Below are 26130 nucleotides of genomic sequence, written 5' to 3' on the forward strand. Positions count from 1 at the left end.
GAGCGAGCATGCAATTGGTATGCTGACTGCAGGAATGTCCACCAGAGCTGTTGCCAGAGACTGGTATGTTCATTCCTCTACCATATGCCGCCTCCAACGTCATTTTAGAGAATTTGGCAGTACTTCCAACCGGCTTCTCAACCGCAGACCACTTGTATGGTGTTGTGTGGGCAAGCGGTTTGCTATTGTGAACAGAGTGCCCATGGTGGGGTTATGGTCAGGCGTAAGCTACGAACAACAAACACAATTCCGTTTTATCGATGGCAGTTTGAATGCACAGAGATACTGTGATGAGATCCTGAGGGCCCATTCAACCACCGGCATTGCATGTTTCAGCATGAACACAATTCCTGTAAGCTGAAAATGTCCCTGTTCTTCCATGGCCTGCACACTCACCAGACATTTCACACATTGAGCATGTTTGGATGCCCTGGATTGACGTGTACGACAGTATGGCAGGAACTGGAACAATATACAGCAACTTCGCACAACCTTTTATGAAGAGGAGTGGGACAACATTGCACAGGCCAAAATCAACAGCTTGATCAACTATGTGAAGGAGATGTTTCATGCTGCATGAGGCAAATGGTGGACACACCAGATACTGACTGGTTTCTGATCCACCCACCTACTTTATTTTTTGGGGTGAACAACCAATGCATATCTGTGTTCCCAGTCTTGTGACATCCATAGATTAGGACCTAATGAATGTCCTTTTATGAATTGTAACTCAAAATATTTTTAATAGACTGTGTGTGTGTGTGTACACTGCTCAAAAAAATAAAGGGATAACTTAAACAACACAATGTAACTCCAAGTCAATCACACTTCTGTGAAATCAAACTGTCCACTTAGGAAGCAACACTGATTGACAATAAATTTCACATGCTGTTGTGCAAATGGAGTAGACAACAGGTGGAAATTATAGGCAATTAGCAAGACACTCCCAATAAAGGAGTGGTTCTGCAGGTGGTGACCACTTCTCAGTTCCTAATATTCCTGGCTGATGTTTTGGTCACTTTTGAATGCTGGCAGTGCTTTCACTCTAGTAGTAGCATGAGACGGAGTCTACAACCCACACAAGTGGCTCAGGTAGTGCAGCTCATCCGGGATGGCACATCAATGCGAGCTGTGGCAAGAAGGTTCGCTGTGTCTGTCAGCGTAGTGTCTAGAGCATGGAGGCGCTACCAGGAGACAGGCCAGTACATCAGGAGACAGGCCAGTACATCAGGAGATGTGGAGGAGGCCGTAGGAAGGCAACAACCCAGCAGCAGGACTGCTACCTCCGCCTTTGTGCAAGGAGGAGCAGGAGGAGCACTGCCAGAGCCCTGCAAAATGACCTCCAGCAGGCCACAAATGTGCATGTGTCTGCTCAAACGGTCAGAAATAGACTCCATGAGGGCCCGATGTTCACAGGTGGGGGTTGTGCTTACAGCCCAACACCGTGCAGGACGTTTGGCATTTGCCAGAGAACACCAAGTTGGGCAAATTCGCCACTGGTGCCCTGTGCTCTTCACAGATGAAAGCAGGTTCACACTGAGCACGTGACAGTCTGGAGACGCCGTGGAGAACATTCTGCTGCCTGCAACATCCTCCAGCATGATCGGTTTGGCGGTGGGTCAGTCATGGTGTGGGGTGGCATTTCTTTGGGGGGCTGCACAGCCCTCCATGTGCTTGCCAGAGGTAGCCTGACTGCCATTAGGTACCGAGATGAGATCCTCAGACCCCTTGTGAGACCATATGCTGGTGCGGTTGGCCCTGGGTTCCTCCTAATGCAAGACAATGCTAGACCTCATGTGGCTGGAGTGTGTCAGCAGTTCCTGCAAGAGGAAGGCATTGATGCTATGGACTGGCCCGCCCGTTCCCCAGACCTGAATCCAATTGATCACATCTGGGACATCATGTCTCACTCCATCCACCAACGCCACGTTGCACCACAGACTGTCCAGGAGTTGGCGGATGCTTTAGTCCAGGTCTGGGAGGAGATCCCTCAGGAGACCATCCGCCACCTCATCAGGAGCATGCCCAGGCGTTGTAGTGAGGTCATACAGGCACGTGGAGGCCACACGCACGACTGAGCCTCATTTTGACTTGTTTTAAGGACATTACATCAAAGTTGGATCAGCCTGTAGTGTGGTTTTCCACTTTAATTTTGAGTGTGACTCCAAATCCAGACCTCAATGGGTTGATAAATTTGATTTCCATTGATCATTTTTGTGATTTTTGTTGTCAGCACATTCAACTATGTAAAGAAAAAAGTATTTAATAAGAATATTTCATTCAGGTCTAGGATATTTTAGTGTTCCCTTTTATTTTTTTGAGAGATATATATATATGAGGGAGAAAGGCAGCTAAAATCATCAAGGTTCCCATCTGCAGAGCACGCAACTCTGCTGTCCCCAGAACTGGGTAACTATTAAATAATTCACATCGCTGACTAAGTTTACATTCTTATTAGGCCTGGGCTTCTATACGCTGTAGCCTACATTGCTAACAATAGGCAATGGAAAAAGGCCTACTCTACATATGTATTTTCATAAGCTTTACTCAGCTGTATCTTTTGACTTCTCATTAGATTTTTCCATCTTGATCTTGTTTGCTCAATTTCATTTCTTGTTGCCTGTAATATTTGTCATTCAAAATAAAGCTGTGAGAGAATCACCTGTAGACTCTGACTTTCACAATTGTTCCCATTTTGAAAGCTGCAATTTTAGGACATTAAACACTTTATTTGAATAGCTTATTTGAGAATTACTTTTCATAACTAACTTAATGCTTTTGATAGGCTGTTTTTTAATTAGTAGGATTTGGCTTTTGGTAATTTTGTTCACAACAGCAATGAATAATTTATTGTATAATTGACTAGGCTTTCAACTGTAAGGTTTGTTCAAACTATCTTTTGATTTTTCTATCTTGCTCTTGTTTGTTCTACCGCTCTCATTACCTTAGGCCAATTGTTTTTATGTTATTCATAAACAACTTAACTTTCTTATAGCCTAGAACTCCGTTAGATAATTCATTGTTTGATCATGAGGTAGCGTGGCGGGACAAAGCCAGTATGCATAAAAAACCGAAGTCATATTCATATCTAATGGAGAGAAAATACCAAATTTGGCTTTTTGGCTATATGACCCAGATCTTCCAACATTCAGAGAGGGATTGGGGGAGGTTTGACTGGACATTTTGCACTGCTTGGTGTAAATCTTACATCTGTCTACATTGTTCTCTTGCATTCTGTAAATTGTTTAACATCTTGAAATAATAGGTTATGCAGGCTATAGCAAAGAAATAGGCCACTTGGCTGCCCGGTCAGCTCCTTACTGCGTGGTGCTGGTCAAGTTGAAATGGGCTATACATTGTCTGTCACATCACGATGTCATCGCCATCTTCAATATCCGATACTAACAGAAGATTTCCCAACCCTTTTGAACCACTTTTGATTGACTAGTCAACTAGTCTCTCAGGACAGAACCATGTTTTGGCTTGGTAAGGTTTGGTTTCCCAGCCCACCTTACTGATGCCTGTCCCCTGGCCTTGGCTTAGCCTTTAAGTTCAGCCTTAACATAGCTGCCTGCCATCTCAGTCTGCTTGCATTCTTATCTGATGTAAATCACACCGTGTCTATCCCTCTCTTCTCTCTCTCTGTGTGTGTCTGAAAATCCACACTGCCCTGCTATAAAACGCACCGCCACGGTGTTGCGCAAGCCATGGTAACATTAAATGTAAGTGACTGACTGCTTGTTTTAACTCAAGTGTCTATATTTAGGGAAAATCCAGAGATAAGGCTTTAATGCTGTGGGTCCTTGTGTTTCAGGATGCTGCCAGTGCCTAGATAAGCGGGTGGCTGGCAGGGAGCTCCAGTGTACAACTGCAACCCACCTCTCATCCCCTGCTCCTCTCATGGAAAATGTCAGCATTGGCAGATGCATGTCCAATGCTATGCTATCATGTTACTACTTTGAGTGACTGGCACTAAGTTGGCTCTCCATGGCCAAACTTTTAAAGATGTGGAAAGTGCACAGTGTGCAAATCCAGGGGATTTTACAGGAGAGATGATGCAGTCTTGCAGAGTGTTTTGGAGCTTCTAGAGTTTTAATGTAGCTGTGTTTGGACCACTGTGTGGATCCTCTCCATGCTATTCTACCATCACCTGAACCACCAAACCTCTAGGGCAAAGTAGAGAGCCGCTATCTGGCTTCAACTCAGTCTAGACTGGAGCTTTGGCAACAATCCAGCCGAACACACACACACACACACACACACCACAGTTGCCTTGTTACAGTTGCCAACCAAGCCAGCTACCTCAGTAGTGATATGGTGTCATGACCTGTATTCACCTCTCATTCTTCCCTATGTCTTCTGTCAGACCGCAGTGCTTCCCTCTGGGATTTTTTTCAGCAACGGTGGCAATGGTTTGGGGGGTGCATGGCTGCTAGGGTTAGTGAATTGCTTGTTAGCGCATTGACATGCTAGCTGTTCTTATAGACTTCAAGTCATTTGAGCTAACGACTATCCCTTTAAAAGTTTGTCTCTTTAGAGCCACCGCTGCTAAATTTTAATACTTGGGAAACACTGGACAGCCTACATTGTCAGACACAAAGGACTGTTTTCTCTGATCATGGAGGACCTTTTATCTTGGTTTTACTATGGTCTTTACAACACATTCCATAAGCTTTGATTCGTGATAACAGCTGGGCACGTCCAGCGGCCCAGCAACGAGGGCTTCTCCAAGTATTGGGCCATGGATGTGGTCCTTTCCTGACAGGCAGTCAGAAAAGGCTTGTTTTCAGAGCTTTACCAAAGTGCTCACTCCGGAGACTTGGGCTACATGTAGTAGAGGGCTGCTTTTGGAAAGTTAGTTCTTCTAGTAAGTGCCTCTTTTGGACAGCAGTCTATAGGCAGGAAAAGATGCCTGATACCACCTCACATTATTGCTGAGTGGAAGATGCAGTATGCATCGTGTTCATTTGGTGATTAATGCTTGAAAAGAGCTGTGCCACAGTCGCAGGATAATTGATAAGCATGACAAACATGCTATTTTGGGGGACAGCAACACCAGTGTTTCAGACCGGTGCCTTTAAAAAAATATTTAAAAATTCACCTCAACTCTCCAGCTGCAAGTGTTTGCCAAAAGGTAGTGAACGAAGAAACAGCTGGTGATAGTGTGGAAAGAGGAACTGTCCTGGGAGGGATAGTTTCTCACGCTCCGTCTCCCTCTGTTGGGGGGAAATGGGAACTGTGGTCTCATAGTGGATAAAGTTCACTGACTTGGCTGGATGATAAATGGCTTCAAGTTCAGTAATCGAGGTCAGTAGAACCTCGAGGGTCAGCGGTTTCAGTCTTCAATTCCTGTCGTTGACTCCTCTTTGAAATCGCCTCAAAACAGACTTTAACGTTAATAGCCAGAGTCAGTCACAAGATCAACCCCGTCGTTCTGCACAGATGTAGAGGCTGAGTTTATAAATAACTGGAGCCCGGTTACGTGTGCCAAAGTAGAGTTTAGAGGATAACCGCAGACCGCTGGAGAGAAAGTGTGTTCGTTCACGCAGGCGTGCGCTTATTTGGTCTGTATCAGAAGAACAACAGCTCTTCAGACAGGAGAATGCCCCATGACTAGACAGTGGGATGATAGTGAGTGGACTCGTTCGGATGATTTCCAATTGAGTCAAATCTGTCCACGGCATGAGTGCTACAACGTCTGCTTTATGTTTGGTGAGACTGAGCAGAACAGATGGAGCTCCAAATGTAGTTAACAAAGGACAACGCTGCAAGTCTCTATCAATAACTTGAGAAATGAGTCAATAGCAACATCAATGCTTCCTCACACCTTCCTGTAGCCACCCAGCCCAGGACCTACAAAGTTCAGACTGAAAACATTCAGCAGCTAACCTGCCGGGTCAAGTTCTGTTTTACCTGTTACAAACAAAGCCAAGAAGTCCCGCTTAGTTGGTGTTTTCTGTTTACTGGATGCACTATGACTAACTTCACCTAAAGATTTAGGTCATCAACCACAGTAGGAGGAATACATTGACTCTTCTATTTTATTTTCTCTATGCACTCTCACTCCATACGCGCACACTACACACTCACTCGCACAGTCACACTGACACTCCAACACACTCACTAAATTTGCTCACACTCTCGCATACAGTCATCAAATACACCGATGCTACTCTTTTTATCATATCCTGATGCGTAGTCACCTTACCCCTATGCATGCATGCATACATACAGTATCAACCTCTATCACTCCAGTGTCCCTGCACGTTGTAAATAAGGTATTGGAACTGAACTTATACACTGTAGCTTACTTTCTCAGGCTTTTATTTCTATCTCGTGTTTTTGTTCTACTTTTATGTATGTATTCATTTTTTTTTATAGTACTACAGATATTGATTACTGCATTGTTGGGAAAGCACGAGCAAGGAAGGCAATTTGTTGTAATTGTGCATGTGACACTAAAAACATGAAACTTTGTTCTTACAATGAACGTGGTTAGTCAGTCTACACTCGTGTCAAAGTCTTATAAAGCAGAAAAGTCTGATACACAACTAAGAACAATAGACGGATGTGAGCCATTGCTGTGGGTGCACTATGTGGTGCAGATGGGGACATTGCGTTGGTGTAAAGCACTGTAACTGCTCACTCTGGGAGAGCAGCTGAGGCAGAGCACACTCGCTCACTGGCTTCCTGTTTTTTGTATAATCGTGGCTTCCTGTTTCTCACACCTGGGCCATCTGTCCACACACACGTCAGCAGTGAATTCTGTGTTTATAACAGCCTTTTACTGAATGATAATCAATGCTTCCCTTCAAGTCTTGGTTATTTTTCACATCTCTAATTGTTCACTGTCATTGTGTGATGTTTTGAGGGGAAATCCATGTGTTGTGGCTCCAGAAAGGCCAGATAAAGAGCTTAAAAATGTCAGTGTGCGTATAGAACTGACCTTTCTATGATGTATCAATGGACTCTCTATGCTTTTCCTGGAGTGAAGATAAGGGAGGTGATATGTATTAGGATAAGCCAAAAACTCTGCTTGTTGGGAATGTAATTTATTGTAGGGTAGATGTGTGTGAGCCTGAGGGAAATAAAAAATAAATGAGGGGAAAGGTTAGCTGTGCCTCAGTTAGCCAGACCTCCTGCCTCTGCTCCAATCAGAGCAAAGGTCCTGCCCCAGACCACCAGCCAATCCCCTGCCTCATGGTTATGCATTCTGACAGCCTTCCCTATGTGACCCAGGTTGGCCAATCGGGCTCTTTCCTAGAGAGATGACGTCACTAACTAGCCTTTTCCCTCCAGCAGCAGGGCAGAGCTTTATTTTCTGCTCTGAGTGTTTGATGCTAAAATGGAGGTTGGCTCCTCGACTTAGCCTGGGCTATCTCTTCCTCCCCAGCCCCTAGATGTTGACATGTACTAGAGCTGCCAGTGCGATGGTTCTGGATTCACCAAACTCAAATGGGCCTTTCCAGCCCGTGGCCCTCATGCATTTTAGAGGTGAGCAACGCTAGCTGGCTGGCTTTTTGTGTGTGTGTGTGTGTGTGTGTGTGTGTGTGTGTGTTAGGGGGAGGTGGACAAGAATGTTGCGATTTACCATCTGTAGCTTTTTAGTGTACTTTGGAGATCAACCGTTTTGAAAGTAAAGCCTGCTTTAGGAGACAGGGAAGGGTGTCTTTTTATCTTTGTCTGCGTAACTGGGGTGTATTTGGAGCAGGAAAAGGTTGTGCGTGTTTTTCCTATGAAAACGACTAGGATCGCTTAGTGAGAGACAGCGATGGGAGGGGGGCTAGTTTTACTGCCTTCTGCCTCTCCCATCCCCCACCAAGACTGCTGACGTCAAAGGAAGTGAGGTCACAGCCGTTTGCATGTGTTTAGTGTTACCCTAAAGCGGCAGTGCCCTTTGGCTATGTTCTGTCTTGCAGTCCTCCCTTCGCAGTGGAAATGGTTTCTTTTTCATACGTCCCCTCGGTGTTACACTGTAGCTTTTGAAGGGGAAAATTAGTACAACAGTAGCAGACGCAGACTATCGTGCGCGTGACTTTTGAGATGAATAAATTGATTTTGCTTCTGGGTTGACTATCAGAACACCGTAGATATCAACATAAATTGTCCCCTGTTAAATGTAGGCCCCACATAAGCGGAGATGAACAATTCAAGTCAGTGTGTGTCTACTGTCATTGCGTCCTGTAATAATCCTGTTTGGTTTCCTTGTTGCAATATGAGTAAATGTTTATAGATACCATACTATGTGCTGGTGGGGACACTACACTTATCTCGTTTGATTATGCACATACAGTACCAGTCAAACGTTTGGACACCTGCTCATTTAAGGTTTCTTCTTTACTTTTACTGTTTTCTACATTGTAGAATAATAGCAAAGACCATCATACTATGACATAACAATTGGAATCATGTATTAACCAAAGTGTTAAAACAAATAAAAAATGAGATTCTTCAAATAGCCACCCTTAGCTTTGCACACTTGACATTCTCTCATCCATGAGGTTGTCTCCAGGAATGCATTTCAATTAACATGTGTGCCTTGTTAACTTGTGAAATTTCTTTCAGGGGTGGAATACAGAAGATATCCCTATTTGGTAAAATACCAAGTCCAAATTATGTCAAGAACAGCTCAAATAAGCAAAGAGAAATGACAGTCCTATACTTTAAGACCTGGTCAGTCAATCTGGAAAATGTCAGACTAAGTTTCTTCAAGTGCGTTTGCAAAAACGCTCTGATGAAACTGGTCTCATGAGAACCACCACATGAAAGGAGGACCCAGAGTTTCCTCTGCTGCAGAGGATAAGTTCATTATGTTTGCCAGCCTGAGGAATTGCAGCCCAAATAAATGCTTCAGACTTCAAGTAACAGACACATCTCAACATCAACTGCTCAGAGGAGATTGCGTGAATCAGGCCTTCGTGGTCGAATTGCTGCAAAGAAACCACTACTAAAGGAGACAATAAGACAATAAGAAGACTTGCTTGGGCCAATAATCACGAGCAATGGACAATAGACTGGAAATCTCTCTTTTGGTTTGAGTGGAAATTTTTGGTTCCAACCGCTGTGTCTTTGTGACGCAGGGTAGGTGAACGGATATTCTCGGCATGTGTGGTTACAACGGTGCAGCATGGAGGTGTGATGGTGCTTTGCTGGTGACACTGTCTGTGAATTATTTAGAATTCAAGGCACACTTAACCACCATGACTACCACAGCATTCTGCAGCGATACGCCATGCCATCTGGTTTGCGCTTAGTCCCACTATCATTTTTTTTTCAACAGGACAATGACCAACACACCTCCAGGCTGTGTAAGGGCTATTTGACCAAGAAGAAGAGTGATGTAGTGCTGCAGCAGATGACCTGGCTGGCACAATCACGCGACCTCAACCTAATTGAGAGGGTTTGGGTTGAGTTGGACCGCAGAGTAAAGAAAAAGCAGCCAACAAGTGCTCAACGTATGTGGGAGCTCCTTCAAGACTGTTGGAAAAGCATTCCAGGTGAAGCTGCTTGAGACAATGCCAAGAGTGCAAACTGTTATCAAGGCAACAGGTGGCTACTTCGAGAATCTAAAATTGAACATTATTTTGATTTGTTTAAACTATTTTTGGTTGCTACATGATTCCATATGTTATTTCATAGTTTTGATGTCTTCACTATTCTACAATGTAGAATATATTAAAAAATAAAAACCCTTGAATGAGTAGGTGTCCAGACTTTTGACTAGTACTGTAAATTATGCTAAGACACCTGGGGCCTCAGATGTCATTACATTTTTTTGTGGGGTTAATGCATTAAGCATCAGCATTTGTTCAAATATTCATAGAAGCTAATGGCCACTGGCACTGTTGCGAATAGTTTAGTGAGTCACTGCAGCAGTGACACTGCCATTTTGTCTTCAAGGTGGGGACTTGTTACTATACCTAGTCATGAGAAATGCATGTATGCCATTACTCGGCATCTAAATGGTACAAACATTCGAAGCAGTTTGTTTAGGGAGGGCACACTTTCATCTTGGCCTAAAGTATTGAGAGCAGGCACTTCTAGCCACACTACGGGGCTGTTGCAGAGACTCAGTTTAAGCTTGTTACTGGAGTTAAACAGACTTTCCACTGCAAGTGCCTTGGCTGAATCGGGGTCTGTGCAACAACCTCCCTTCAGATGTGCTTGTGTTCACTGGGAGTTCTGATGAAGGGGATCCTTGATCTCTTGCCTTTTACACCTGTCAAATGTTCAGATGCTTTCTCTTAAACTGTAAATGCCTGTGGGGGCATAAAGGCCATGTGTCTGTCTGTTAGCTGTGTGTGGCGCCACAGCGCATCCCTTGAATGTTTTAGGCGTGTTGAGAAACCCTAATGCTGTTGTAAGGAGAGCAGGGGTACGGTAGGCATGGAGGATCATAGGACAACCGTGTTAGCACAACATGTGCCTCAACACACCTGACACCGGCATGTACCATAGCAGGAGCAGTGTTGGGAAACAGGAGATTGACAGGGACATGTTAGAACAGGGCTGTCAGGTAGTGTATTTTTACTTTGTGGAAAAACATAGGTTTAGGCTTAGTTATGTTATGGAATTTTCCAGTTTGGCCAGTCATTAGGGTTGGTGCACTACTCATATTTCATACGCATATGTATTATATTTTGAGTGAAAGGCTCGATTTGCTGTGTTCTATGATCAACAGCCCCCGTCCCAGTTTGCGCAACCTTTTCTTCAGGATTTTCTATGGGGTTGCATCAGAAAAATGGGTTCTAGTAAAAAGTATCCCATTCCATAGGGAAAAGGGTACCATTTCGGACACGGCCTCTTGGTCATGCTGTGGGAACTGGGAAAATCTGACATTGCCAGGCAGTTTTTTTTCCTTTTTTTTTCTCCCCTCTGTGATAAGGTTGTGTGATTGGTGTGATGTTATTGTTGGATGTTCAGTCTCCCTCCTCCAGTATCTCATGTGTTTTTGTGTTAGGGCTTAGCCTATATACAGCATATCTGTATACACTCCCCTACATGTGTTTGGACAGTGATGCTATTCTCTCTTCCAACATTTAGGAATTGACATCAAATGTTTCATGAGGTGACTGTACAGATTGTCACCTTTTTATTTAACCTCTGGGATATGCCAGGGAAAATACAGAGCGCCAAATTCAAATAAATTGCTATAAAAATCAAACTTTCATTAAATCACTTGCAAGATAGCAAATTAAAGCTACACTTGTTGTGAATCCAGCCAATATGTCAGATTTCAAAAAGGCTTTTCGGCGAAAGCAAACGAGGCTAACGATCACAAATGGTCATTTTGTTCGATTAATTCCGTCATATATATATATATATATATATATATATACTGCTCAAAAAAATAAAGTGAACATTTAAACAACACAATGTAACTCCCAAGTCAATCACTTCTGTGAAATCAACCTGTCCACTTAGGAAGCAACACTGATTGACAATAAATGTCACATGCTTTTGTGCAAATGGAATAGACAACAGGTGGAAATTATAGGCAATTAGCAAGACACCCCCAATAAAGGAGTGGTTCTGCAGGTGGTGACCACAGACCACTTCTCAGTTCCTATGCTACCTGGCTGATGTTTTGGTTACTTTTGAATGCTGGCGGTGCTTTCACTCTAGTGGTAGCATGAGACGGAGTCTACAACCCACACAAGTGGCTCAGGTAGTGCAGCTCATCCAAGATGGCACATCAATGCGAGCTGTGGCAAGAAGGTTCGCTGTGTCTGTCAGTGTAGTGTGCAGAATATGGAGGCGCTACCAGGAGTCAGGCCAGTACATCAGGAGACGTGGAGGAGGCCGTAGGAAGGAAACAACCCAGAAGCAGGACCGCTACCTCTGCCTGTGTGCAAGGAGGAGCACTACCAGAGCATTCTGCTGCCTGCAACATCCTCCAGCATGATCGGTTTGGCGAGGGGGCCGCACAGCCCTCCATGTGCTCGCAAGAGGTAGCCTGACTGCCATTAGGCACCGAGATGAGATCCTCAGACCCCTTGTGAGACTATATCCTGGTGCGGTTGGCCCTGGGTTACTCCTAAAGCAAGACAATGCTAGACCTCATGTGGCTGGAGTGTGTCAGCAGTTCCTGCAAGAGGAAGGCATTGATGCTATGGACTGACCCGCCCGTTCCCCAGACCTGAATCCAATTGAGCACATCTGGGACATCATGTCTCGCTCCATCCACCAACGCCACGTTGCACCACAGACTGTCCAGGAGTTGGCGGATGCTTTAGTCCAGGTCTGGGAGGAGATCCCTCAGGAGACCATCCGCCATCTCATCAGGAGCATGCCCAGGTGTTGTAGGGAGGTCATACAGGCACATGGAGGCCACACACACACTACTGAGCCTCATTTTTTGACTTGTTTTAAGGACATTACATCAAAGTTGGATCAGCCTGTAGTGTGGTTTTCCACTTTAATTTTGAGTGTGACTCCAAATCCAGACCTCCATGGTTTGATAAATTTGATTTCCATTGATCATTTTTGCGTTATTTTGATGTCAGCTCATTCAACTATGTAAAGAAAAAAGTATTTAATAAGAATATTTCATTCATTCAGATCTAGGATGTGTTATTTTAGTGTTCCCTTTGAGCTGTGTGTGTGGTGTATGTATGTGTGTATGGTCATGTCTGTATTGTATGGTTATGTATGTACGTATGGTTATGTATGTATGGTAATGTTATGCATGTATGGTAATGTATGGTAATGTACGTATGGTAATGTTTTGTATGTATGGTAATGTTTTGTATGTATGGTAATGTTTTGTGTGCATGGTAATGTTTTGTATGTATGGTAATGTATTGTATGTATGGTAATGTATGTATGGTAATCTATTTTATGGTTATGTATGTATATATGTATGTATGTATGTATGGTAATGTAATGCTATGTATTGTATGTATCGTAATGTTATGTATGTATGGTAACGTATGTATGGTAACGTATGTATGGTAACGTTATGTATGTATGGTAACGTTATGTATGTATGGTAACGTTATGTATGGATGGATGGATGGATGGATGGACTACAAAATATCTCAAAAGTTACCTGTAAACTTTGCCAAAACATTTCTAACTACTTTTGTAAATTAACGTAAATAATCTATAAAATTAAAGACTGGATGATCTGTGTTCAATACAGGAAGTATACAAACTGTAGCATGCTTTCTGGTCTCGTGCCTCTATCTAACAGTACACTTCAAATGACCCTTGTTCAAGATGGCCGTACTTCATTACACAAAGGAATAACCTTAACCAATTTCTAAAGACTGTTGACATCCAGTGGAAGTGATAGGACTTGAGAGAAGGTCCCTTAGAAATCTGGATTCCCAATGAAAAAGCATTGAAATATTTATATATATATATATATATATATAAATATTTCAATGTGTGTGTATATATATATATATATGTATATGAATGGTTTTTCACCTGCTAAATAAGTTCTGCTATATTCAGACATGATTCAAACAGTTTTAGAAACTTCAGTGTTTTCTATCCAAATCTACTAATAATATGTATATTTTATCTTCTGGGGATGAGTAGCAGGCGGTTGAATTTGGGCATGCATTTCATCCGGATGTGAAAATACTGCCCCGTCACCAAGAAGTTAAGGGTATTGTCATAAATATCTGACTTTACTCTTTACAAAGGACAGCAATTTATATATCTAGTCCCCCATTTTAAAGAAGTCATAAGTGTTTGGACAAATTTCACATAAATGCTGACCACACCGCGAGTGTTGCAAAATAAATGTACACAAGTCAAAAGTTTGGACACCTACTCATTTCAGGGTTTTTAATATATCTTTACTATATTCTACATTGTAGAATAATAGTGAAGACATCAAAACGATGGAATCATGTAGTAACCAAAAGTGTTAATCAGATCAAAATATAATTGACAATTCAAAGTAGTCATTCTCTCAACCAGCTTCACCTCGAATGCTTTTCCAAACCTTTTGACTGGTACTGTACATGTTATTCAATCATTGCACCCGCACTGCTCACGTCCGTCTGCGTAGCCAGGCGCTAAAATATAACTTGGTTCTATATGTGAAGCTTGTTGCGCTGAAAGTCCCACCTCTCCCATCTCCTCATTGGTTTTTGGAGCATATACCCAGTTGGTGGTGGTAATGCACCTTATCGTTGGTTGCCAACCACTATAATGTCCAAAGAAGAAGCCTGAAAGTTTTTAGTAATCTCTCTGTTTACCCTTTTATCTGTGGATTAATTGTCTGAGTAGAGGACCTAGTGCATTTCAGGTAAAATAACAACCAATGTTTATATCCCAGGACAAATTAGCTAGCAATAGCAAGCTAGCTAGCTGAATTGCCATGAATGTTTAATGTGTTTCGACCTGTCCCCAAATTAATATAGTTTGTTCAGAGTTTGTTTTGTTATTTCAACCTGCGTGTCCTGATCGCGTCTGTTGGGGGTGGGCAAAATCAAAATGTCTGGTCAGCATGTTAGTGTACCATATTCCCAGCACGTAATGACTACATCAAGCTTGTGACTCCACAAACTCGTTGGATACATTCGCAGTTTGTTTTAATCCTGTTTTGGGGCATGTTTTGCGCAATAAGTACTGACCTTTAGGTTACTGGCCCAATGCTCTTAACTGCTAGGCTACCTGCCGCCAGGGTCCCTCTAACTTTCTCACTCATCACCATTCACAATTGTCATTGTTATCCATATTCATGGTAGGAACCACATTCATGCTTACATACAATAAAAATGACTAAAATGACACCATTATTTATCGTTCACTTCCTATTGGACAAAACATAATCTGAAACACAACCCAAACAAGCTTTAAATGTACCAAACAAGTTTGTAGAGTCACAAGCTTGATAGTCATTGTGTGTAAGGAATATGGGACCAAATAATACACTTTTTACTTCTTTAATAAATACTTTCATACATTTTCAAATGGGGGACTAGATGTATAAAGTGCTTTTGTTTCTAAACAGTAAAGCACTGATGTATGAAAATTCTGGAGTTTAGAGCCATATTTAAATATATTAGTGTCACTGTCCAAATACATAGGTAGTGTAGATGCCTTGATCTCCATTAACTTGTGTGTGTGTGTGTGTGTGTGTGTGTGTGTCAGAACAGGGTTCCATTTTGGATAACTGCATCTTCGAGTCTAAGCTAGCCAGGCATGGTTAGGCTACCCATCATGCGGGTGTAGTTTAGCCAAAAACAACAACTTCCCTGGGTATTGCTATCTGTGGGATTAGAATTGTCATCTGCGGCCATATGTATCAAGTGCTGATCTATCATCGGGGCCCACTGTCCATACATTTGTGATCTAAAAGGTACAACTCATCCTAGAGCAGCGCTCCTGGTCTCTTGCCTGTCTCAGTGGTGATGGTGATGCATAGATAGAAGTAGTCAGATACAGGTGGGTCAGTAAAGTGCTGACAAGTTGAAAAAAAATGAACGGCAGACATTTCATAAAGAAACAGTTGTCTACTTGAACAGGTTAAAAGCAACATTCTGAGTGGTTTACCAGAATGCACTGTCTGAGGCCACGGGAGACCCATGTCAGACTGCATCTGTGTCCTCTGCAGATTGGCATGGCTGTGTAGTGTACGAGGCTGCTTTGTTCTTAAACCTTGATTTCTGTCCGGCTGTTTTTGTGGTCGGTGATCACATGCACAGTGCACAGAAGGCTGCTGCTCGGCAATGATGAGTGTGCAATAGCTAGCTATCTACATGAGGTGAGTGTTCATCCAGAAAAATGAGACTGATAACGGCTATTTGTGAGTTAATGCTTCTATGGTGGCTGTCACGCTCTGTTCTCCTGGAGCATGATTGAAAGTGTTTTACATTTTGTATTCATTCAGCAAGCGCTGTTGTCAGGAGTGCCTCAGGGTCTGAGACTGCCTACTATTAGAGTATCAATCATTTGCTCATTCCCGTTCTATGCATGTTATTTTACACTTTTTTAGGAAGCTGCTGCCCACCCTCCCCCTAGTCACATTTCTTATGTATCTGCTGCTCAACCTCCCCCTTCACGTTTCTCTCTTTACTCACCGTCTTCTGAACCTTCAACCAATTTGATCAACATGATGTAGCCTATGTTTCTGCCTCAAATTTCTGAACAACAGAAATAAAAACCCAGCGGCTATTTGAATTGACCTTCCAAAAATAAATAAGTCTTGTAGGGGGATTTAGTTTACAACCTTCTCTGTTGTAACTAAGGATATTGCAGTAGCATAATATCCTTAATCTACATATTGTTTTGCCACAAAGCAATCTGTTTTAAGCACTAGTGTTGTACTTTAGGGCTGGGAAATGCCAGGGACCTCACGAAACGATATTATCATGATACTTGGGTGTGATGTGTTGCGATGGTGTTTTTTTTAATGTGATTAGCACAGTAAATAACACCACAGAGCTAGTGTGACGGCCACATTGTTTCAAAAGTTAGTGGAGTATTTACTGCTGCTCGCTATCAACACCTCGTCAATCTGTCAATCAGCTCTTCGTCTGCTTCCTCCAAAATGCAACTATTTTGCCCAGGTGTATTTACCACTTAGTTTCTATTAACACTAGAAAAGTCTGGTCTCTTTGTACCCCCGTTGAGGCCATAGAGTAGTCACTTTTACTCAACATTCTAATAGTAATAAATACATTTCATGTATGCTACGGGGAGAATAATATTTTGCTTGTGTTTATGAAGGTCTTGGTTAACATAAGGAAAAAATCTATCTAAAATACCATTTCCATCTGTTTGTTTGTTTGAGTTACTTGGCAATGGTAAGTGTTTTGGAAATCTCAGAATATGCTCTTTCTGATACATTTTATATATAGTAACCGTTTTACCTGCATGTGATGTTTCGATTGACATGTCCTCTTAATTAACTGCTTATCACAAACAATGTGTTATAAGCAGTTATTGATATTCTAACATACGTGTGTTAAATAGACTTAGGGAAAAGGTGGGGACATAAATACATTTTAAATGTTAAATTAATATCGGGTCAAAATGAGCCCTTTGGCCTTCATAGTGTTAAAATAAAAACATACTGTAGTTTTAACTTCTTGGTGACAGGGGGAAGTATTGAGTAGCTTGGCTGAATAAGGTGCCCAGAGTAAACTGTCTGCTACTCTGTCCCTGATGCTAATATATGCATATTATTAGTAGTATCGGATAGAAAACACTCTGAAGTTTCTAAAACTGTTTGAATGATGTCTGTGAGGTATAACAGAACTCATATGGCAGGCGATTACCTGAGAAAAATCACACCAGGAAGTGGGAAATCTGAGGTTTGTAGTTTTTCAACTCTTTGCCATTCCAATATACAGTGTAAATGGGGTCATATTGCACTTCCTAAGGCTTCCATTAGATGTCAACAGTCTTTAGAACTTTGTTTGAGGCTTCTACTGTGAGGTGGGGGCGAATGAGAGGGGATTGAGCCAGGTGTCTGGCAGCAGCCTCGATCTCAGTGACGCGCATTCACATGAGCGGTAGCTCTCGTTTCATTGCTTTTCTACAGACAATGGAATTCTCCGGTTGGAAGATGATTGAAGATTTATGATTCAAAGATTATTAAAAATGTATGATTAAAAACAGCCTAAAGATTGATTCTATACTTAGTTCGACAAGTTTCTACGACCTGTAATAACTTTTTGTCCAACGTTCGGCTGGACCTGAACGCGTATTTGGATTTGTTTACCAAACGCCCTAACAAAAGAAGCTATTTGGACATAAATGATGGATATTATCGAACAAAACAAATGTATTGTGGAACTGCGATTCCTGGGAGTGCATTCTAATGAAGATCATCAAATGTAAGTGAATATTTATAATGCTATTTCTGACTAATGTTGACTACACAAAATGGCGGATATCTTTTTGGCTGCTTTTTCTGTAACGTGTTTTTGAGCGGTTGCAACAGCGGTTGCATTAAGGAGAAGTATATCTCTAATTCCATGTAAAGACTTGTATTTTCATCAACATTTATGATGAGTATTTCTGTAAATTGATGTGGCTCTCTGCACAATCACCGCATGTTTTAGAACTACTGAACCTAACGTGCCAATGTAAAAGGAGTTTTTTTTTGTTGGTATAAATATGCACTTTAGCAAACAAAACATACATGAAGTCCTATGAGTGTCATTTGATGATTATCAAAGGTTAGTGATTAATTTTATCTCTATTTGTGCTTTTTGTGACTCTACGGCTGGAAAAATGACTGGGTTTTTCTGTGACTTGGTGGTGACCTAACATAATCGTTTGTGGAGCTTCCGCTGTAAAGCCTTTTTGAAATCACACTGTGGCTGGAATAACGAGGATTTAATCTTTAAAATGGTGTAAAATACTTGGATGCTTGAGGAATTTTAATTGAGATTTTTGTTTTGAATTTGGCGCCCTGCACTTTCACTAGCTGTTGGCGAGGTGGGATGCTACCGTCCCTCATAACTTCTCTGGGATAAAGAACCTCTAGCTTGCTCTAGTCGTGTATTATCGACCACCTTACGAGACCTAGACAGTGGTTTGTTTACAGTAAAGCGAGACTATACAGATGCTATTACTGACACCTTGTGGTGTTAATTTTGAACTGCACACAAGGATGGTACATAATATGAACTTTATTGCAAGCAGCATTTGGCGATTTCTTTTTTTCTTTTTTTATTATTATTAATTTTTTTTTGCAATTAAATCAAATTAACCTTCAAATATTCCTCTCTACACACCCTCACGATTGTGGTATTTGCTAATAATGTCTCCTGTGTGTCACCCCTTAAGTCCTACTTTCATTACGAGGGTAAGGCTAGCGACAGATTTCACACCAAATAATGTGATTTAACCAAAACGGGATTCTCAATGTCAGTGTCCAGTTGCAGTGTTTAAATTAGAAAATGCCCCCGTTATTAAATCTGTTTTTGCTCCATGAAGTAATCCAACAATGTATACGCGGTCTCATTGATTGAGACCGGTGGGTCCACCCTGAAGTGCCACATTTCATGACACTCACCTGTCTCTTACAATGAGAGAATATTTGAAATAGACAAGATGGTGGCGTACACGTTGTTTGAATACTTCATAACAGAGCATTTTCTAAGTTAAAATGGGCCCCCTGCAACTGGACATGGACATTGAGACTCCTGTTTCCGTGAATTGAGAACAAAGATAATATCGCCAATACCAGGTTAGTTGAAACATCTGACGTTTTGTGTAGGCAAACCTGTAACTCCCAGTATAATGGATACCAACATTTTGGGGTTAAATCACATTATCTGGATTTAACATCTGTAGCTAGGGTAGGGCTTGCACAAATACATTTCATGACTGCATGTACAGTAGCTGGCGAAGTCAAATCGGTTATTCTTCCACACAGTTAGCCTCATAAAATGAAAAACCCACACACTCATCTTTCCAATGTCAGCCTTTTTCTTTTTTTAATTAAGTTACCATCCCATGATTCCTACACACTTTACACTTTACCTTTACCTATATGTGAGTGCTTTTACTACGTCTAATATCATTTTAAAATTTAGTTGAGAAATGTATGAATTAGTTGAGAAATGTAACATTTAGTTGAGAAATGTATGAATTTATTAGTCCTGTTTCAGTATAGAAATGACAAGCCACATGCATTGCACATGCCCACAAGGTCAATACTAATCCCATCAGTTAAATTACCATAAAATTCACTATACTGAAGTCAAAGAATGAACACTTCCATATCATGCAAAGACCACCACCTACAGTGTTCGGCCACTTGAATTTTTCCACATTTTGTTACGTTTGTCTTATTCTTCTGAAGTTAATGAAATAAAGCGATTTCCTCTTATATCTACACACACTACCCCATAATGACAAAGCGAAAACAGGTTTTTATAATGTTTAGCAATTGTATTACAAATAATAAACCACCTTTATTTACATAAGTATTTAGACCCTAGAAATTGAGCTCAGGTGCTTCCTGTTTCCATTGATCATCCTTGATGTTTCTACAACTTGGAGTCCACCTGTGGTCAATTCAATTTATTGGACATATAATTTGGGAAGGCACACCTGTCTACATAAGGTCCCCACAGTGGATGTCAGAGCAAAAACCAAGCCGTGAGATCAAAGGAATTGTCCGTAGAGCACTGAGACAGGATTGTGTCGAGACAGATCTGGGGAAGGGTACCGGGACATTTCTGCAGCATTGAAGGTCCCCAAGAACACAGTGGGAATGTTTTTCAGTGCAGGGACTGGGAGACTAGTCAGAATCAAGGGTAAGATGAGTGGAGCAAATAGGGAGAGATCTTTGATAAACCTGCTCCAGAGCGCTCAGGACCTTAGACTGGTTCACCTTCCAACAGATCAATGATTCTAAGCACCCATCCAAGACCACACAGAAGTGGCTTCGGGACAAGTCTCTGAATGTTCTTCAGTGGCCCAGCCAGAGCCCGGACTTGAACCCGATCAAACATCTCTGGAGAGACCTGGAAATAGCTGTGCAGCAACACTCCCTATCTAACCTGAGGATCTGCAGAAAAGAATGGAATTACAGGTGTGTCAAGCTTGTAGTGTCATACCCAAGAATACGCCAGACTAATCGCTGCCCAAAGTGCTTCAACAAGTACTGAGTAAAGGGTCTGAATACTTATGCAAATGTGATATTTCACTAGATTTAAATTTCAAAAATTTCTAAACCATTTTTTGCTTTGTCATTGTGGGGTATTTTTTAGATTGATGGGGGAATTATTTATTTGTATTTATTTACAAGAAAAAGGGGGCAGCTCTTGGGAACTGTGGGGAGGATATTGGCCTGGCGGTTGGGAGCTTTGGCCGGTGGCTGATGGTTCAGGTCCTTGTTTTTGACCTTGTGGGAGATCTGTCTACGTGCCCTTGAGCAGGGTGTTGACCCTGGCTGCTTCTGTGTGTCGCTCTGATGTGAGTCTGTTAGATGACTAATGTGATGTATTTGTTGAGCGCTTTCACTGCAAGTATGTTTTAAATAATAATACAAAAACATTTAGAAAAACTTACCGTGTGCTACACGTCATCCTGGCGCCGCCACCTCCTGCGGCTAACGTTACTATCCGTGCAGGCACTGCATCCCGCTGCCATTCTTCTTTGGGAAATTTTAACTTTTTAATTTTGAAAAATAGATTCCTTCCCGGTCGTAAGGACGATCCCACCTGTGAATAATATGGTCAATTGCACATTTTGACCTTGAAAACAACTAGACTGTTTACACACCAGCAGTTCTTTGGGTTCCAGGAATCACTTCTGCTGATCCTCAAAGCAATTAAAAGATGTACAGTTATGCTGCCATATCGTAACCTTAATTGCTGGAAAATAACACTTACTTTGACTGCTTGTCTGCCCCCCTGCTTTGACGATGTTTGCAATGAAAAAATAACATTGCTGCTTTCGACTACCTGTCTGTCTTACTTGTGTTTGATATGCTGCTTTTAGCTTGCCTAAATAGCTGCATGTACTCCCTCCTGAAAAAACATGAAATCACTATATTGGGAAGAAGGGTCCAGGAAAAGTTGGATCCCCAGCCTCTCCATTTCATTATTTTGCCTACAGCCTGTGCTGCAATTTTGTTTGTTTTGCGTATTTTGTCAAGCAGGGAAAAGGAATTTCCCTCGTGAGACGACAACGTATGAATCTGACTCTCTCTCTCTCCCTCTCCCCCCTCCTAGATGTCCCTGCGGGGGAGCAGGAAAAGCTGTTTGTCCAGAAGCTGCGTCAGTGCTGTGTCCTCTTTGACTTTTTGTCGGATCCTCTGAGCGACCTGAAATGGAAGGAGGTGAAGCGGGCTGCGCTCAGCGAGATGGTGGAGTACATCACCCACAACAGGAACGTCATCACAGAGCCCATCTACCCAGAGGTGGTGCACGTGGTCAGTAGACACACAGTGGACAAGGCCTTGTCTCATGCACTTACAAATGCCTATCTTGCCGTTTCCCTTCCATGCTGATTGTGTGGTGAACATCGGACTAGTCACAGCGACATTGATTCTGGTCTTTTTAAGGGAGTATGTGAGCACACTCGTTCGGTTTGCCTAGCCGACTTCGGCTAGCCGCCAGCTGAATTAAAGCGTACTGAAGCCTTTACACTCACTGGACTTAAATCTTATCGGTTAGCTCTAGGCCTCTTATCTACCAGTATTAACTTGCTAGCTGTTATCAGCCAAGGGCTACTACTGTGGCCTGAATCTGTTTCAGTCCACATAGTTGACACAAAATCGAATTGGTGTTCGTCATCATGGGTTCACCTACCTCTAACAGATATAGCCTCCTCGTTGTCCCTTCAGTTCAGCCCTGGTTAGCAGGCCAGGCCGCCTACTACCGTAGCTGAGTGAATGAAACACTGAGTCTGTGGGGTAGTCTAAATGTAAATGAGTCCAGTGTGGACATGGCTGCAGATGTTAAGTGCTGCCTGTGTGCCTGTCAGCCAGCCAGGTCTGAATTAATGCCTTTGATGTTTATCAAAGCAGGCCTCAATGCTACGCAGGAAGCCGAGGATGATCGAGGTGCAAATTTCCCCCTATTCTCCTGATCCTGTCTCTATTTGATCAGTGCAGCAGAAAATGAAAGGCTGCTGCCAAATCGGCATAACAATGTTCTTGGTTTACTTTAGTTCTCCCCTTCTTGCCCCTTCACTTTGAAGTGTTCACTGCTTTTAACATCAAAGTATGGAGAGAGATGGATGAAGTGCACTGTAAAAGGTGTCCTTTATGGTTATAATAGGCCACAACGGACAGCTCTTTGATAAGTGCGCTATTGTTAGACGTATCAGCTTCAGATTGGTAAAGCACTCCCTGTTCATGTGCCTTGGTGGTCCATTAGACTGACTGACACACTCGGGGAAAATAAAACGGGTTCTCAGAACGTAAACATTGACAAGTGAGTGCACGCTAACCTCAGGCCTGCAAGGGGTGTGGCGGGATGTATTGTTCTCTGAGAGGTGAGAAAAGGCTGTGAGATAAAGAGAAGCATGCGTCTACTCTGACAGACGGAGTGATGAGGGATGTCTGCTGCTTATTCGTTATGGGAGATTGAGAGAGTGGTGAAAAAAAGCAACTATCTAGGCTACTTGTTTTTTTTGACAGAGCTGGAGAGCGAGAGGCCTGGTAAATGTCATCTTGACGGTCGTGTCATTTCTTCCTCCTCTGTCTAGTCTGCAGCAGTAGTGGTTTGCGATTCATCTTTTGGCTGCGTTGACAGAAAATGTTTTGAAATCTAAAAATGAGCGCACAAATTAACAGGCTAATGGGTGAAGAGGTCCGATGAAAGTCTGTACTGTTATCTTCTATTTAGTTTGATACACATTAATCAAAATGTCCGTTTTCACGTTTGTGTGCTGGAGTTGGTTTGAAAGCTAAATCATTGACCCCTGTCATGATTATTTTTTTCAATAGCTCTGATGGTGGTAATGTGTGGCGTTTTGTGTAGTGACTTGTCTGTCTTTGTCCTTCAGTTTGCAGTGAACATGTTCAGGACGTTGCCTCCATCGTCCAACCCCACAGGGGCGGAGTTCGACCCGGAGGAGGATGAGCCCACGCTAGAGGCAGCGTGGCCACACCTACAGGTACACACACACACACACGCACGTGAATCAACACACACTGTTTCATACCAGTGATGTGTACACCTCTGCTCCTCTTTCTCCAGCTCGTCTACGAGTTCTTCCTTCGGTTTCTAGAGTCTCCAGACTTTCAACCAAATGTAGCCAAGAAGTATATCGACCAGAAATTTGTAATGCAGGTAAGCACGGGTTGTTTCTCACTGGAAGTAAAGCAACATGGGATGTGATGTTGTCTGTGTGGGACTGGCTGTGTCTCTGTGTGTGTTGTGAACAGGTGTTGTAAGGTCACTGTGTTGTCTCCACAGCTATTGGACCTGTTTGACAGTGAAGACCCCAGGGAAAGGGACTTTCTAAAGACCACTCTGCATCGCATCTACGGCAAGTTCCTGGGCCTGAGGGCGTACATCAGGAAACAGATCAATAACATATTTTATAGGTGAGTAAATAGAACTAATCTCACAGTGCTGTATTAGGGCTATGTTGGCAATGTTTTAAATGACCATTAATTTCACTAGTCTGTTTCGCTTCGGTCTTTGGTAATTTTAATTGATAGAACAGTCATTTCTTTGCAGCTTCATTTATGAAACGGAACATCATAATGGAATAGCGGAGTTATTGGAAATATTAGGAAGGTATGTCAATTTGTAATTATTTCAAATAGTTTTTGTGCCTATGTTGTTTTGCCAATCTCCCCGTATTAGATTTGCTGATCACAACCCTTTTGTCTTTCTGTTTGCAGCATAATCAATGGGTTTTCCTTACCGTTGAAAGAGGAGCACAAAATATTCCTGTTGAAGGTGTTGCTGCCTTTACACAAAGTCAAGTCCCTTAGTGTCTATCACCCGCAGGTATAGCATCTAGACCCATTACTGTTAAAGAAGCCTTAGGCCTACTTTAGAACAAAACCTTTTGATATAGGCCTACAGTGTTATCGGTTGGAATACATGTTCATTCCAGTTCTAACCAGCGTTGTTAACATGATAGTTGTAGTTAATATGCTCTTTTGTGTCTGTCTGTCTCTTTCTAGCTGGCATACTGTGTGGTGCAGTTTCTAGAGAAGGACAGCACCCTCACGGAACCGGTAAGACCTCTTCCAGTTCGCTGGGCAAGAATCACCAGTCCCAGTACACTGTTTGAGATTAGTACATTGCTCCAATGCTGGTTCAGTTATCATGTGTAAATCATCTCCATAGGCAGTGATGGCTCTGTTAAAGTACTGGCCAAAGACCAACAGCTCTGTGTGTGACTAGTTAGTACAGTGTTGAAGTATGGCTCTGCTCTTCTCGCCTACAGACAGTGATGGCTCTGTTGAAGTACTGGCCAAAGACCCACAGTCCAAAGGAGGTGATGTTCCTCAACGAGCTGGAGGAGATTTTGGACGTCATCGAACCCTCTGAGTTTGTCAAGGTCGTGGAGCCCCTCTTCAGACAGCTGGCCAAGTGTGTGTCCAGCCCACACTTCCAGGTGTGTTATGTTGTTTGCTCAAGTGTTGTGTGTTGCGTGTGTTAGTGGTTATGTGTGCTAAGACGTTACCTGACCAAGGATTCCTCATGTGTCAGGTGGCAGAGAGAGCGCTGTACTACTGGAACAACGAGTACATCATGAGTCTGATCAGTGACAATGCCGCCAGAATCCTCCCTATCATGTTCCCCTCGCTCTACCGCAACTCCAAGACCCACTGGAACAAGTGAGTCACTCTGCTAACAACTAACTACCACTATGGAGCTTGCCTCTCTTTCTGCCTATTGGTTTTCCGCCCTAATATAAGGAAGTTAACAACCGTATGTTTTATTGTTATGCATTCCTGGGTTCATACGAATTTGTGTGTGCGTGTCTCTCTGCATGTCTGTGTGTACAGGACGATCCACGGTCTGATCTACAATGCCCTGAAGCTCTTCATGGAGATGAACCAGAAGCTATTCGACGACTGTACACAGCAGTTCCGAGCAGAGAAGAACAAGTAAGAAGCCTTAAACTTACAACATCCACCCACGTGTTGCCCATGACTTTGAAATGACTGTTCCCCTGTCGTTGTGTGTGCGCAGAGAGAAGGCCAAGTGGAAAGAGCGAGAAGAAGCGTGGGTGAAGATGGAGAATCTGGCCAAGTCCAATCCTCAGGTGAGCATGGTCACTATTCGTCTCTGTGCGGGCATGTTGCTCCAGCCCCGGTGTCTCTTCCCCTCTCAACCCAGTAGTACTGCACCTAGTCCCCCATCTCAGGACAGAACAGCCCAGGCAGCAGCAGATAAATGGATGTACGCTATGGCTGTACTCTGTGTATTGCTCAGAGCCCAACAACCACTTAGCAGAACTGGACACACAACCATCATATATATTTTGACCAAATTATCTAAAAAGGTATATTTATTATCTTTGGTTCTGGGAGTCCTTCACCTCTTTCTCTTGCTGGTTTTACTTCCTGGTGTCTCATTATAATCCTCCCCTCTTTCCCTCTCCCATGTTTAGTTCCTGGTTTACGTGGACCAGTCAGGCCTGGGTAGTCCCATGGAGACAGACGGACCAATGATAGAGGACTTCAACATGCTAAAGAAGACTATAGAGGAAGAGGCCACACAGGTA

The 26130-nt window shown here is 42.7% G+C and overlaps 1 protein-coding gene across 3 annotated transcripts in view; it reads left to right on the forward strand.

Annotated features, from left to right (window-relative positions):
- The window catches only part of LOC135505687 (serine/threonine-protein phosphatase 2A 56 kDa regulatory subunit gamma isoform-like), a 39698-nt gene that overhangs the window by 9248 nt on the left and 4320 nt on the right, over window positions 1-26130 (forward strand). For 2 of the 3 annotated variants that reach the window (XM_064924731.1, XM_064924732.1), the window contains exons 4-15: window positions 21663-21862; window positions 23443-23553; window positions 23637-23729; window positions 23856-23986; window positions 24123-24182; window positions 24290-24398; window positions 24578-24631; window positions 24844-25014; window positions 25110-25237; window positions 25409-25510; window positions 25596-25668; window positions 26017-26127. In XM_064924731.1, the coding sequence (XP_064780803.1) occupies window positions 21663-21862; window positions 23443-23553; window positions 23637-23729; window positions 23856-23986; window positions 24123-24182; window positions 24290-24398; window positions 24578-24631; window positions 24844-25014; window positions 25110-25237; window positions 25409-25510; window positions 25596-25668; window positions 26017-26127 (1343 nt within the window). Of the gene's footprint in view, window positions 1-7278; window positions 7495-21662; window positions 21863-23442; window positions 23554-23636; window positions 23730-23855; window positions 23987-24122; window positions 24183-24289; window positions 24399-24577; window positions 24632-24843; window positions 25015-25109; window positions 25238-25408; window positions 25511-25595; window positions 25669-26016; window positions 26128-26130 lie in introns of those variants that run through there. The other variant, XM_064924733.1, reaches the window with a different exon arrangement.

Source organism: Oncorhynchus masou, chromosome 19, assembly GCF_036934945.1.
Source record: "Oncorhynchus masou masou isolate Uvic2021 chromosome 19, UVic_Omas_1.1, whole genome shotgun sequence".
NCBI lineage: Eukaryota > Metazoa > Chordata > Actinopteri > Salmoniformes > Salmonidae > Oncorhynchus > Oncorhynchus masou.